A 13224-nucleotide genomic window follows, 5' to 3' on the forward strand; every position below is an offset into this window, starting at 1 on the left:
AAAAAAAAAAGTAGAAATAGAAATGAATATTAATTAATTGTATTATAACATTTGGGTAACAATTTTTCCCCTCTTTTGCTTCTCCCCCTCATAAAACTATGCCAATTCAGATAACTTCACAAACACCTTTCCTGTTCTTTGTAAACTTGAAAGTCACAACGTACCTGAAACATTTTGACTGGTCTCTGTCTGAGTGTTCATACCGTGACCGATCTCCCCTCTCAGTGTCTATAATACTTGGATAGCCCCAGGAACTTGTATTTGGTCATGTGACACAGCTAAGAGTTAGAGCGCTAATCATGTACTTCTCTTGGCTCATTCTCCTGATCACTCAGACCTCAATCAAATCTATAACATATCAAAAGCTTTTTATGACGGGTTTGCTTTTTTGCAGTACATATGGCCAAACTGCAGTCCATGCTCCCTCTGTGCTGATATTTGGTCTTTACTTTTCTCTGTTCACTCATGCAAGGAAAGACACCTGTTTTTTGCATATTCAATTTTTTTTAAGGGGGCAATGTATCAATGGAGGCTCTTGAATTAGTACTCCATTGGATTTTTTTTTTGCTGATTTCCCTGAGATCAGTCATTGTTGTGTTTTGTTGCTCTACTAATGCAGGACAAATGTTCCACAACACTGTGATCTTAAGGCGAATTCGATTTTAACTAGAAATCACAGTGTTCTATCACCTTCACCATTTTTGTGCTGCGTTTCTATGTCCTGATATTAATTAGAATAGTAGGCTGTTTTACTAAAATGTACTAAAATATTTAGGAATTCATTTAATTTTATGCAGATACATTGAAAATAGCTCTCAAATAATTCAATTCCCTGTGATGAGGTCAGTCATTGTTGTGTTTTGTTGCTGTACTACACATTGCCCCTGAAAGCCGGAATCCTACTTCACACTGACAAGAGGCAATACCCCGAAACAGCTGTGGATGGATACCTGGTTTTGGTGAAAAAAGGTCCAGCCTTGTACTTCCCTATTTGTGTCCCAATACTCGCAACAGAGTGGGACTTAATAGACTATGTATCAGGGTGGTTTGGTGATCTGATCTCCCCACTGGCAACAAGTTTCCTTCCCAGCAGGGATATCTGGCTACTCCCTTGTTTTGAGACTCACAACTGAGGCTCTACGGACCCCTGTTTTTTGCATGATGAATGTGGACACCCAACAGCTGTACACTTGTGCAGTGCAGACTTTTGCCGCTCTGTGCACGCTCAGGAATGGCTCTCAATCAGTGCCAAGGCATTGGTACTGTTTGTGAGCGCGCAAAGAACTGGGGCTTTCTGTGTTTGGTCTCTTTTTTTGAACAAAGACCAATGATTGGCACAGGAGGAGCATGAACAGCAGTTTGACTAGAGACAACTAGTGGCAAAAAGGTATCATGTTCATTAAAACATAACTTTTTTTTAAAGTGTATATTGCAAAACTGCTTGAGATCACGACCCCTGTTGACTTTTTTTTTTTAAATGTGACATTGCCTCTTTAAGTGTTACATATTATTTACACAATGGAATATATTTGACCACTTAATCTGAGCAGCATTTAAACTTATATATAACCCATATTAGGAAACTTAGATACAAAGCTGGATATCCATTATCCAATCTACTTAGTATTAGCTACAACAGATTTATTAAGGGACTTTGGATATTTATGGGGCATCTGAGGCATGATATACTGTATGGCTTGTTGTATCAGATTATGACATTTAGGAAAAGCTGAATTCTCAGAAACAGAAACCTATGAGATAATGAATAAGGTGACGTGCTCAAGGATGAAAGCTTCTTATGATGTCAGTTACATTTACTTCCTACAAAAATTCCCACAATAATGCCTAACTTGCTTCCTGGGTGTAAGTAACTCCTCCTATATCCTTCTTAGCTACAAATATTTGGACTAAATATATATATATATATCACTGAACAGAACAAAAGACTAGACAGCGATACACCACCTCAAAATTCACAACTCAGAATACCCCGTGTGCTCAAGATGCTTTCCAAACTTGGCCATGTAAGATTTTTTTAAAATTCAATTATTTTTACTAACACTTTTTGTGCATGTAAATATACTGAAAAATAGTTTAACTTTCAGAGTTAATTTGTTGCTGAATTTCAGTTGTATTTGTTGCAGTTGTATTATATATGCATGTAAGGTATTTTAGTATTCTGATCTCTATTTTTAATACTCAACCTTAAAATCCTTCTCTTGCTTAACTAAAAGGAATATGTGTTCACCGCATGAGCAAATTATTATTATTATTATTATTATTATTAATGCAGGACAAATGTTCGACAACACTGTGGTCTTAAGGCGAATTCGATTTTAACTAAAAATCACAGTGTTCTATCACCTTCACCATTTTTGTGCTGCGTTTCTATGTCCTGATATTAATTAGAATAGTAGGCTGTTTTACTAAAATGTACAAAAATGTTTAGGAATTCATTTCATTTTATGCAGATACATTGAAAATAGCTCTCAAATAATTCAATTCCCTGTGAAGTTGTTAGTGGTTAAATAGCAATTTACAAATGCAGTTTTCTGATTTACAACAAAAAATATTTAGAAGCTTCTCTTGTTATACATATTGCATTGTTTTATTTCAATGTTAGAAATTTGTATAATATCCCTTTCATATTGCGACGTGGAGAATAATTCACTAAAGCAAAAGTACATTTCATGAAAGTCAAGTACCCTCTAGTGGTTGTATTATGTAGTGCACCCTATTAAAGCTTTTCAGAATAATACTTTGATGGCAAATCCAATAAATTTCCTGTATTTATTACACAGCTAGTCAAGACTTATACCGCACATAAAATAAATGCAATGCAGGATCTGAAACTCGCCTAACATGTCCACTTTTTTAGATACTTGCATTTCTCATAAAATAACAATTTTGGAGCAATGTGCCCTAGAACTCAGTTATCATGTTCTCTGATTCTGCTGGTGGAGATTTCAGCTACAATTGACACCTGTATGTGTGTTTGTAAGTTGTGATAAATGTGTTGCATGCTGAGGCCACACCCACTTCCCCACCCCCTTTGTGAGTACGGTGACGACCATGTGAAAAGCCACACATTTTTGCACAAACACCTTGATAAACTCTTCCTCCATAGTTGTATGTGAATTATAAGTATTATAATTATTTCATAAAAGTAGAGCAGACAGCTTCTTGAGTACATTTTATATTTAATGTAACATATAAATGAACGTACTGTAACTATTCTAGTTACAATGTTTCTTTTCTTCTAGAAATCCAAGACATTTCATGAACTCTCAAGACATATTCACAAGTCAGCCATAAAAGGTAAGTCATACCGACCTAATAGGTGCCTAGAACTGTATAAAAGCCGTATATAACAAGGAGAGACTGCTGGTAATCCACAGACTAACCGCATACAATGTAATAGACTGTGTATCAAGCACAAATGATATACTGTATATCACTATTTATTCATGCAATATCTTTATTTTTAGTGGTTATTGGAAACCAGGCAGAGGACACAGTAACCAACAGCTTTGCATCATTTATCAGCGGGGCTCGCCCCGACCATCTGTCTGATGTTGTCCGCCACAGAAGTAAACGCATGATATTGGACAGTATAGGTGTGGGACTGGTCGGCAGCACAACACACGTCTTTAACATTGTGCTAAAATACTGCCAGGTAAAGTAGTTACAATGTTCTGAGACTGGATACACTTAGTGAACATTAGAAGCTTATACTGAATAAGTAGTAAATCAGAATCAATAAAATTCTAATAAAATGATTATGTATATGTTTGTTCCCAAGACAAGTATGGACTAGTTCTATCCTTGTAATTGATAACCTTGGATTATTGTATTTCATCAATATTGTATTGGTAATATTGCTGTTTTTATTATCCATTGTTTTAGAATCTGCATTTCTCAGCATATGGTAGCTCTGCCTTCTGTTCGGTCTATGGCAAAAAAGGCTTGAAGCTCTCTCCCACCCTTGCAGCTTATGCCAATGGTGTTGCAGTAAGTATATATTAAAAATATACACAGTTATGCTGATGATTTATTGCTGTACCTTAGTGATTCTTCCTCTTCCCTTTCTAATGCAATGTCCATAATAAATGACTTCGGGACTTATTCAGGCCTTACTGTAAATTGGGACAATTCAGTGATTATGCCCATAGACTCAGAGGATAGTTTGCAGCTGGGTCCTACCGTCCCACTGCGGTGTGTCCACACCTTTAAATACCTGGGAGTTACTATTTCTAGGGATGTTAGGGCCTATGAAAAACTGAATATGACGCCCCTGATATATAAATTTCAGCAAAAGCTAGCTGTCTGGCGCAAATTGCCTTTGTCTGTGGTGGGAAGGGCGAATTTGGTGAAGATGATTTGGATGCCGCAATTACTATATATTTTACATAACTCTCCTGTGTGGCTTCCATCTCGTCTTTTCCATAAGATACATGCTCTTTTTCGCACCCTGATCTGGGGATCCCAGCATCCACGCATCAAATTAGACACATTACAGCGGTCCAAGACTGACGGGGGTTTGGCGATCCCTAATGCTGCCATGTACTTCCTGGCAGCTCAACTACAACACCTGAAGGGATGGGAGCTGGATGACGGAGGGGACCAAAATAAAGTACTGATTAGGCATCACCTACACTCTGACTACCTGTTTGAAACTCTGAAGGCCAAAAGGATACTACTGCTCTCCCCACAAATACCAACATTATTGCTCATCCATAAGATGTGGTGGAAACTTAGAGATCTATATGGTATCACCGGGTATACACCGTACACCTCCCTCTGGGACACTCCGTGGTTAGGGGACTTACACTTCCTGGAGGGATTTGCCACCTGGAGAGATGCCGGGATTCGGAAAATAATGCAGTTATATGATGGAGGGCAGTTGAAGCGTTTTGATCAATTACAGAGCCAATTTGTTCTGCCCCATACTCAATTTTACAAATATGATTGGAGGGTGTACCCTCCAGGGTTTTTGCGGTTGTACGGGGATAAAATCTGTTTTGTGAAAAAGTTTTTTCAATAAAAATTATTCTGATTCAAAAAAAAAAAATATACACAGTAATAGTAAATCTAAATATAATAATTAGGGATGAGCAAATTTACAGTAAAAACAAAGCGAACCATTTTGCTAGTCTTGGTGGCCCACTAACTTAGAACTCCGTCCTGCTCCGCTCCGTGTGCTTGTAAAAGCTGAATCCAGTCCTGAGAAAATTCTCCCAGCTTCCCAAGACTGGATCCAGCTTTTCCAGGCACATGGAGCGGAGCAGGACGGAGTTCAAAGGCAGCAGGCTGACAAACCAACCACTGAGCCTGGCAAAGCGCTTTGCTATCACTGTAAATTTTCTCATCCGTAATGATCACTATAAATTAGACATCATTTGATTTCCTTATTCACACAGACACACTCCATGGACTTTGATGACACATGGCACCCTGCCACTCATCCATCAGGTGCAGTGCTTCCAGCTATCCTGGCACTCTCTCAGCTGCTTTTGCATGATAGGAGAGTCACCGGAGAAGATCTCCTGACAGCTTTCAATGTGGGGATTGAAATACAAGGAAGACTCATGAGTTTCTCTAGTGAAGCAAAGAATATTCCTAAAAAGTGAGTATAATGACTGTTGCTGAAGAAAATTCTATTATATTATAATTATAAATAGAAAATAATTGCTCCAATAATGTTTTCTTAAAACAGGTTTCATCCACCTTCTGTTGTTGGCACCATGGGAAGCGCAGCAGCATCAGCTAAACTTCTTTCATTAGACAAAGATCAATGCACGCACGCCCTGGCGATTGCAGCCTCTCTTGCTGGTGCTCCAATGGCAAATGCTGCAACTCTTGCTAAACCATTACACATTGGTAATGCAACTAGGTTAGGCCTTGAAGCTGCCATTTTGGCTGCTAATGGCATGGAGGCCAATTCTCTAATACTTGATGATGTGCCAGGCTGTTCCGGTTTTAGCGCTTTTTATGGTGACTATCAGCCAAAGGCTCTCCCCTCAGCAGGAAAGCAATATGAGTTTCTTCTTGAGAAGCAAGACATTGCTTTCAAGTCTTTCCCAGCACATTTAGGAATGCACTGGGTAGCTGATGCCGCAGTCTCTGTAAGAAGCAGGTTTGAAGAGCAATATGGCACATTTGACCCATCCACCATCCAGGCTATTGTTCTCAGAATTCCAGTTTCTAAATACATTAATAGACCCTATCCTGATTCAGAGCATCAAGCTCGTCACTCCTTCCAGTTTAACGCCTGCACCGCACTGTTGGATGGTGAAGTTAACATCCAGTCATTCCATGAAGACAGAATGTTTCGCAACGACATCCAGAATCTCCTGAACAAAGTGGTGGTGGAGCACCCCCAGGACAATGAAGCCAACTTTGACAAGATGTATGGAGAAGTCTCCCTGCTGCTAAAAAATGGAGATGCGATTGTTGGCAAATGTGACACTTTTTATGGGCACTGGAGAAAACCTTTAAGCCGAGAATCTCTGTTAAAGAAATTTGTGTCCAATGCTGGACATGTCCTTCAAGAAGACCAAATTCAGGGTGTAATCCAAACAGTGGAAAATCTAGAAAGTGTCTCTGACAGCTCACAGTTATCTCTTCTGCTCCAGTAAATCTAGAAACTCCTATTTATTTATTCGCTTTATTCTGTAGCTGAAAAGGGAAAAGGGAAAACATTACTGAGCCAAATGCAACAAACTTAAAGTGACTGTCACCCCTTGACCGCTTACCGAGCTGCGGCACTGTTAAATAGATATTAATAAAAGCATTCAACTTTGTTTCCTGTGTCTTTCATAAAAAATGTCTTTATTTTGTCTGTGAATAGTGTCAAAGAGGTAGGGCCTATTGTTCTCTGGGCCCTAGCACCACTATACTCCCCTGTACTATATGCTTTGTGTGTGCCACTGATCATGCAAAGGGTCAGGCATACAACACAGTAAGGAATATCAGTGCTGGGGCCCAGGAAACGATAAGCTCCACCTCTGACACTACTCACAAGACAGAGACAATTTTTATTGAATATTAATACACAGACACGAAGCAAACATGTTTTCTGAATGCCTTCATTAAAATCTATCCAGCAGTGCCACCAGCTTGGTAGGCAGTCGGGGGGTGACAAACTCACCTTAATGTTTTAAGCAAGATTCTGGTCTAAAATGTGTGCAGGGCTGGTTTGGGGGTGAATAAACCCTGGACAGCAGTAAAATTGCCCCCAACACCAACAGTGAAAGTATTTTATATGCATTATTGATCAGCTATCATATGCAAATATATGTGTAATCCTTCCACAAGGATTATACATAAGTGTTATATGTACGTGTGTGTGCGTGTTAAGTATTATATGTTTCAGATATGAATATCTATGCTTATTTATATGTAAGTGTATTCACAGTTGTCAGTAGAGCTGCTAGACCAGGGTGCATATCAGTCGTTTACTAAAACTTGCCTGAGGATGGTGACAAGTCTGATTATCTTCTATGGGGCCTATTGCCCTTGTCTAGTAAACTGCACCTAGCTATGGTTTTTTATATCACAGTTTTGAAGACAGAACTTGAAGTATACTGTACCTGTCAGCACGGCCCCTGCTGGATCAGCAGTAAATTCCTTTCTTCATCCGGAGGTTCATGGATACAACCATTTAATAAGACTCTACAGTGTGTAGACACTCTGGCTGAGATTCGATAGAGTTCAATGAGATTGGCCGCTGTGATTAAACAACAGCTGTTGTTGCAAACCTGGTTTAATGAAAATATACTGTGTGTGAATGAGGCCTAAGTGTGCAGAACTGTATGTTCTATGGCTAAAACAATAAAAAGAACTTGACAGAACCTAGACAGATTCCACCTTAATTCAATCATGTACATTGTTTTGAGTTATTCAATAAAATATTCTTCATACAATATATAATACAGTCTTCACTCTTTTTGTCAATCCCCAATTATAAACTTATTTTCTGACAACTGTAGTCATTGTAAATACTGTGACACTTAACATTAACTATGTTTGAGAGAGTTGTCTGACAATCCTGGTCAAAGTAGATCTGACCACTGAGGTTACCTTCCCCTCACCCTTCTTTGTTTTGAATGGGGCATTGGGTCACATGTGAGCTGGTGATCCATTTATTGTCTATGGAGCTGCCAGAACCTGGTACAATGCTGGTCTACCTTTATGTTAGAGATAATCTAAAGTAAACAGTTATCCAAAACATTGCTAACGACTATGGCTCAAATGAGAATGACTGACACAGTTAGCCAATATCAGGTCAGTTATGTCAAAAAGGTATAAACTGCTATAGAACACTAGATGTCCAAAAATGAAATCAATCGGGCAGCTTCAATACACATGACTCAATTTCTAAAGGTAAAATTGGCTATAGCAATAAAAAAACAAAAATGCTGAGTGTTAGATTGGTAGTAGATTACTTGTAGCAATGTGCCAGCAACTTACCTCCTCACTGCTAAACGCCAAGGCCTGCTGTGAGAGTAGCAGCAGCCCCATGACATCACTTCCCCTGACGTCACTTGACTGACATCACCTGACCCACATCAGGAGCTGTTAACCCTCATAGCACCAGGGCCTATAGCGGGCAGTGGGAGAATGTGGAGGAATGTTTATGTGACAACATTGGATAACGGTCTGGAATATTCATAGAATCCATTTGCTTTAAATGAGACGTGTAAAAAGTGTTTATAAAATTAGATTATAAAATGTGTATACAAAAGATATATATAATCTTTGTCTATAAAGTAAATAAAGTACATATAAATAATTAAAAGGCTTGCTAGAATATAATAGTGGCCTGCTAATTTGATTAAAATACAATTGTGAGGTGCACTGGAAAAGGTACAATACAAAAAAAAAACTATAAAAAAATTATATAAAAAAAATAATTAAAAATTATATACATTTTTTTCCTTCCTCCTTTTTTCTTCTCCCTCCTTCCATCCCCCCTTCTCTTCTATATAACAAAATAGCATAAAGATTTATTAGGATAAGTGTTATCTATAGGCCTTTGGGACAAACTGAGGACTATGATAACATGTTGATGGATGAAATTACTAAAATGTCACTAAAGGGGGACATTGTAGCTATAGGTGACTTCAACATGCCACATGTGGATTGGAATATCCCTTGTGCACTTACATGTAAAGCCAAGAATATAATAGTGACCCTTACAGGGACATCTCTAAAACAGCTTGTGAGGTCACCAACCAAAGGAGAGAACATTCTAGATTTAGTATTTACTAATGGGGGTCAGGTGTCAGAAGTTAGTGTGAAAGGTTCCAGTGATCACAATTGTTTATGGTTTGACATACAAACTGACTACGTGCAATCTTATACTGCAACCAGAGTATTAGATTTTAGAAAGACAGATTTTCTGGTAATGAGGGGCAGGGGCGGACCTACCGCCGTAGCAGCCGTAGCGGCCGCTACGGGGCCCCTGGCACCAGGGGGCCCGTGGCCTGGGCCCCCCAGAGCTGACTGTCTGAAGCACCCGGGGGCCGAGCGGGCCTCCCGGGTGTTAAGTGTCGTGATTGACAGCGCGAGAAACCATAGGCTTCCCGCGCTGTCAATCACTCTTGTGACCGCAAGCAGCGTTTTGCTTGCGATCACAAGAGTTTCCGCCTGATGAGCAGCTCCCTGCCGAAGTCCCGGGCAGCGCCATCATTGAGCGCCGCGGCGGCTGGGACTTCCGGTTTGCGTTCCCTGTACAGGAAGTCCCAGCCACCGGGGCGCAGCCTGAGCTCAGTGATGGCGCTGCCTGGGACTTCAGCATGGAGCGGCTTATTGGTCGGAGGAAGAGAGAAGAGGAGACCGGCGACCGACGGGGGAGCGTGTGGTTAGGTGAGTTGTATTTTGTTTATTTTTATCAGAGGGGAACACTGGGGGCTATATGGGGGCTGAGGATGCACAACACTGGGGGCTATATGGGGGCTGAGGATGCACAATACTGGGGGCTATGTGGGGGCTGGGGATGCACAATACTGGGGGCTAAATAGGGGGATGCACAATACTGGGGGCTATATGGGGGCTGAGGATGCACAACACTGGGGGCTATATGGGGGCTGGGGATGCACAATACTGGGGGCTAAATAGGGGGATGCACAATACTGGGGGCTATGTGGGGGCTGAGGATGCACAACACTGGGGGCTATGTGGGGAAGGGGATGCACAATACTGGGGGCTATGTGGGGGCTGGGGATGCACAATACTGGGGGCTATGTGGGGGCTGGGGATGCACAATACTGGGGGCTATGTGGGGGCTGGGGATGCACAATACTGGGGGCTATATGGGGGCTGGGAATGGACAATACTGGGGGCTATGTGGGGGCTGGGGATGCACAATACTGGGGGCTATGTGGGGGCTGGGGATGCACAATACTGGGGGCTATGTGGGGGCTGGGGATGCACAATACTGGGGGCTATGTGGGGGCTGGGGATGCACAATACTGGGGGCTATATGGGGGCTGGGGATGGACAATACTGGGGGCTATGTGGGGGATGAGGATGCACAATACTGGGGGCTATGTGGGGGCTGGGGATGCACAATACTGGGGGCTATGTGGGGGCTGGGGATGCACAATACTGGGGGCTATGTGGGGGCTGGGGATGCACAATACTGGGGGCTATGTGGGGGCTGGGGATGCACAATACTGGGGGCTATGTGGGGGCTGGGGATGCACAATACTGGGGGCTATATGGGGGCTGGGGATGGACAATACTGGGGGCTATGTGGGGGATGGGGATGCACAATACTGGGGGCTATGTGGGGGGATGCACAATACTAGGGGCTATATGGGGGATGGGGATGCACAATACTGGGGGCTAGGTGGGGGCTGGGGATGCATAATACTGGGGGCTATGTGGGATGGGGATGGACAACACTGGAAGCTATACGGGGGGGGGGGGCTGGACATCATAAGGGGGCTTTATGGGGGCTGGACAACATAAGGGGGCTATATGGGGGAGTGGACAACATACAGGGTCATCTCTAAGAGGACTACACAGAAGTAATCTCGGCTCTACAGCTGTTGCAAAACTACAGCTTTAGCTGTCCAGGCATGTTGGGAGTTGTAGTTTTGCAACAGCTGGAGAGTCGAGGTTCCCTACCCCTGATATAGGTGATGCACATGGGGCCATCTATACGGAGCACTGAACATGGGGCAATCTATAAGCTGTCTACACAGAGGGGGGCATATACTATAAGGGATATATATATATATATATATATATATATATATATATATATATATATATATATATATATGTTCCTATACAAGGAGTCAGGGCTACTCACTGAAAGAGGGTACAAAGGGGCCATTACAGATGTGCAGTTTGTATACAGATGAGGATGGTGTCAGTGTGAGGAGCCTAATATGTCTGTCTGGCAGATTCTGTGGATTCGTGGCTCCGAGAAGTTCTCATAACGGCCCAGGACAGATGGAGAAGATGATGAAAAGGGAAGAACTCCGATCAGAGAAGACGTCCCCTGTGAGTCACCTGATGTAACTACACTGTAATTTATATGGAGTACAGAACCTGTGTAGATCTGGGTGTGTTGATGGCGTAGTGGTCAGTCAGGGGTGGGGGTGGATTTGGGGTAGGGGGGGCCCCAATCAAAGGTTTGCTATGGGGCCCAGCCATTTCTAGTTACGCCCCTGATGAGGGGTATTTATATAATGACATAAAAGGGTGGGATAAAACTTTGGAAGTGAGCGAAGTAAGTATATAGTCTTGAAAATGCCAGGCTAACCTCTTAAGGACACATGATGTACCCGTACGTCATGTGTCGGCTGTAGGCATTCAGAGAGTGGTTGAGCCTCCACCCTGCTCTGAATCCCGCTGCTCCAAGATGCTATGTCCAGCCAGGGACTGCGGCTATTAGCGGGCGTGGGGTGATTGCCGCGCCTGCTAATGAATACAGTTAAATGCAGCTGTCATAACTGACTAACTTATAGCCCCTCCGTTGTGGTCTAGTGGTGGTATTGCCCCCCCGCGATGTGATCACAGAGGGGTGATCCATTCATCTTACCTGGCTGGCCTCAGCGTCGGAATGACGCTGATCCTGGCTCAGTACTCAATAGTTCTGGGCTGAGTAATACAGCACTGATCTAATTGATTAGTGCTGTATTAAGTACAGTATACTACACTGATCTTAAAGGAGACCTGTCACCCCCCCTGTGCCAGGGTGACAGGCTCCCGACCTCCAGCTAGATCCCCCTATACTTACCTGATCCCGCTGAGTCCCGTTGCCGGAGCTGGTCCTGGGACGGAGATATCTCGGCGAGAGGCCGGCGCGCGCGCGCTCTGGAGAGAGGTCCAGCGTCCATAGAGAATGAATGGAGCCGGACTCATCTCTGATGTGCGCGCACGGCTCCATTAATTCTCTATGGACGCCGGACCTCTCTCCAGAGCGCGCGCTCCGGCTTCAGACCGGGATATCTCCGTCCCGGGACCGGCTCCGGCTGCGGGACTCGGCAGGATCAGGTACGTATAATGGGATCTAGCTGGGGGTCGGGAGCCTGTCACCCCGGCACAGGGGTGACAGGTTCTCTTTAATGAAAGATCAGTGTAGTTGTATTAGAAGTCTCCCAGGTTGACTTCTAATTAATGTTAAAAAAGTTTTTAATAATAAAAAATCTCCTCCCCTAATAAAAGTTTGAATCACCCCCCTTTAAAGAAAAAACATATTTGGTATCGCCGCGTGCATATTCACCCAAACTATTAAATTTTCACATTCCTGATCATACACGGTAAGCGGTGCAAAAAAATTCCCAAGTACAAAATTTCACATTTTTGGTCACATCAAGTCCAGAAAAATTGTAATAAAAAGCAAACAAAAAGTCACATATACGCAAGCAAGGTACAGATAGAAAGTACAGATCATGGCATAAAAATGACACCTCACACTGCCCCATTGTTAGGAGCTGAGCTGTGCGTTAAACTTCCGGAATGTGCAATTGCTGAGGGCACGCCGACAGTGTCCCTAGCTGCCAACTGGGTTGCTAGGGGTGCAGCGGCGTCTTCAGTTTCTGCTACGGCCGGGGCCGACCTGCCCCCAGCTGAGTAGCACAGCTCCCCTGAGTATCCTCCCCTTTCTTCCATGCCTTGCCTGTGATAGTTTACTAGTGTGTTTTGACCTAGTGCTCCTTCCTGCATTAGTGCACTTGGTGTTCTGATTTATGGCTTTTGGACTTC

The 13224-nt window shown here is 42.8% G+C and overlaps 1 protein-coding gene across 1 annotated transcript; it reads left to right on the top strand.

The window, feature by feature from the left end:
• Positions 1-2003: 2003 nt before the first annotated feature.
• LOC138766406 (cis-aconitate decarboxylase-like) lies at positions 2004-6638 on the top strand. The gene is made up of 6 exons (XM_069943988.1): positions 2004-2024; positions 3264-3318; positions 3489-3676; positions 3907-4011; positions 5421-5626; positions 5717-6638. The coding sequence occupies exons 1-6, from the start codon at positions 2004-2006 to the stop codon at positions 6636-6638; spliced, it is 1497 nt and encodes a 498-aa protein (XP_069800089.1).
• The last annotated feature ends 6586 nt before the right edge of the window (positions 6639-13224 follow it).

This window comes from Dendropsophus ebraccatus, chromosome 10, assembly GCF_027789765.1.
Source record: "Dendropsophus ebraccatus isolate aDenEbr1 chromosome 10, aDenEbr1.pat, whole genome shotgun sequence".
Taxonomy (NCBI): domain Eukaryota; kingdom Metazoa; phylum Chordata; class Amphibia; order Anura; family Hylidae; genus Dendropsophus; species Dendropsophus ebraccatus.

Bases quoted from the DNA above. Each gene is read 5' to 3' on its own strand.
- LOC138766406 (XM_069943988.1), top strand. From the start codon at position 2,004: ATGCTTTCCAAACTTGGCCAT. The intron at 3,319-3,488 runs GTAAGTCATACC...CTTTATTTTTAG, and splicing joins TCACAAGTCAGCCATAAAAG to TGGTTATTGGAAACCAGGCA. The intron at 3,677-3,906 runs GTAAAGTAGTTA...CCATTGTTTTAG, and splicing joins TTGTGCTAAAATACTGCCAG to AATCTGCATTTCTCAGCATA.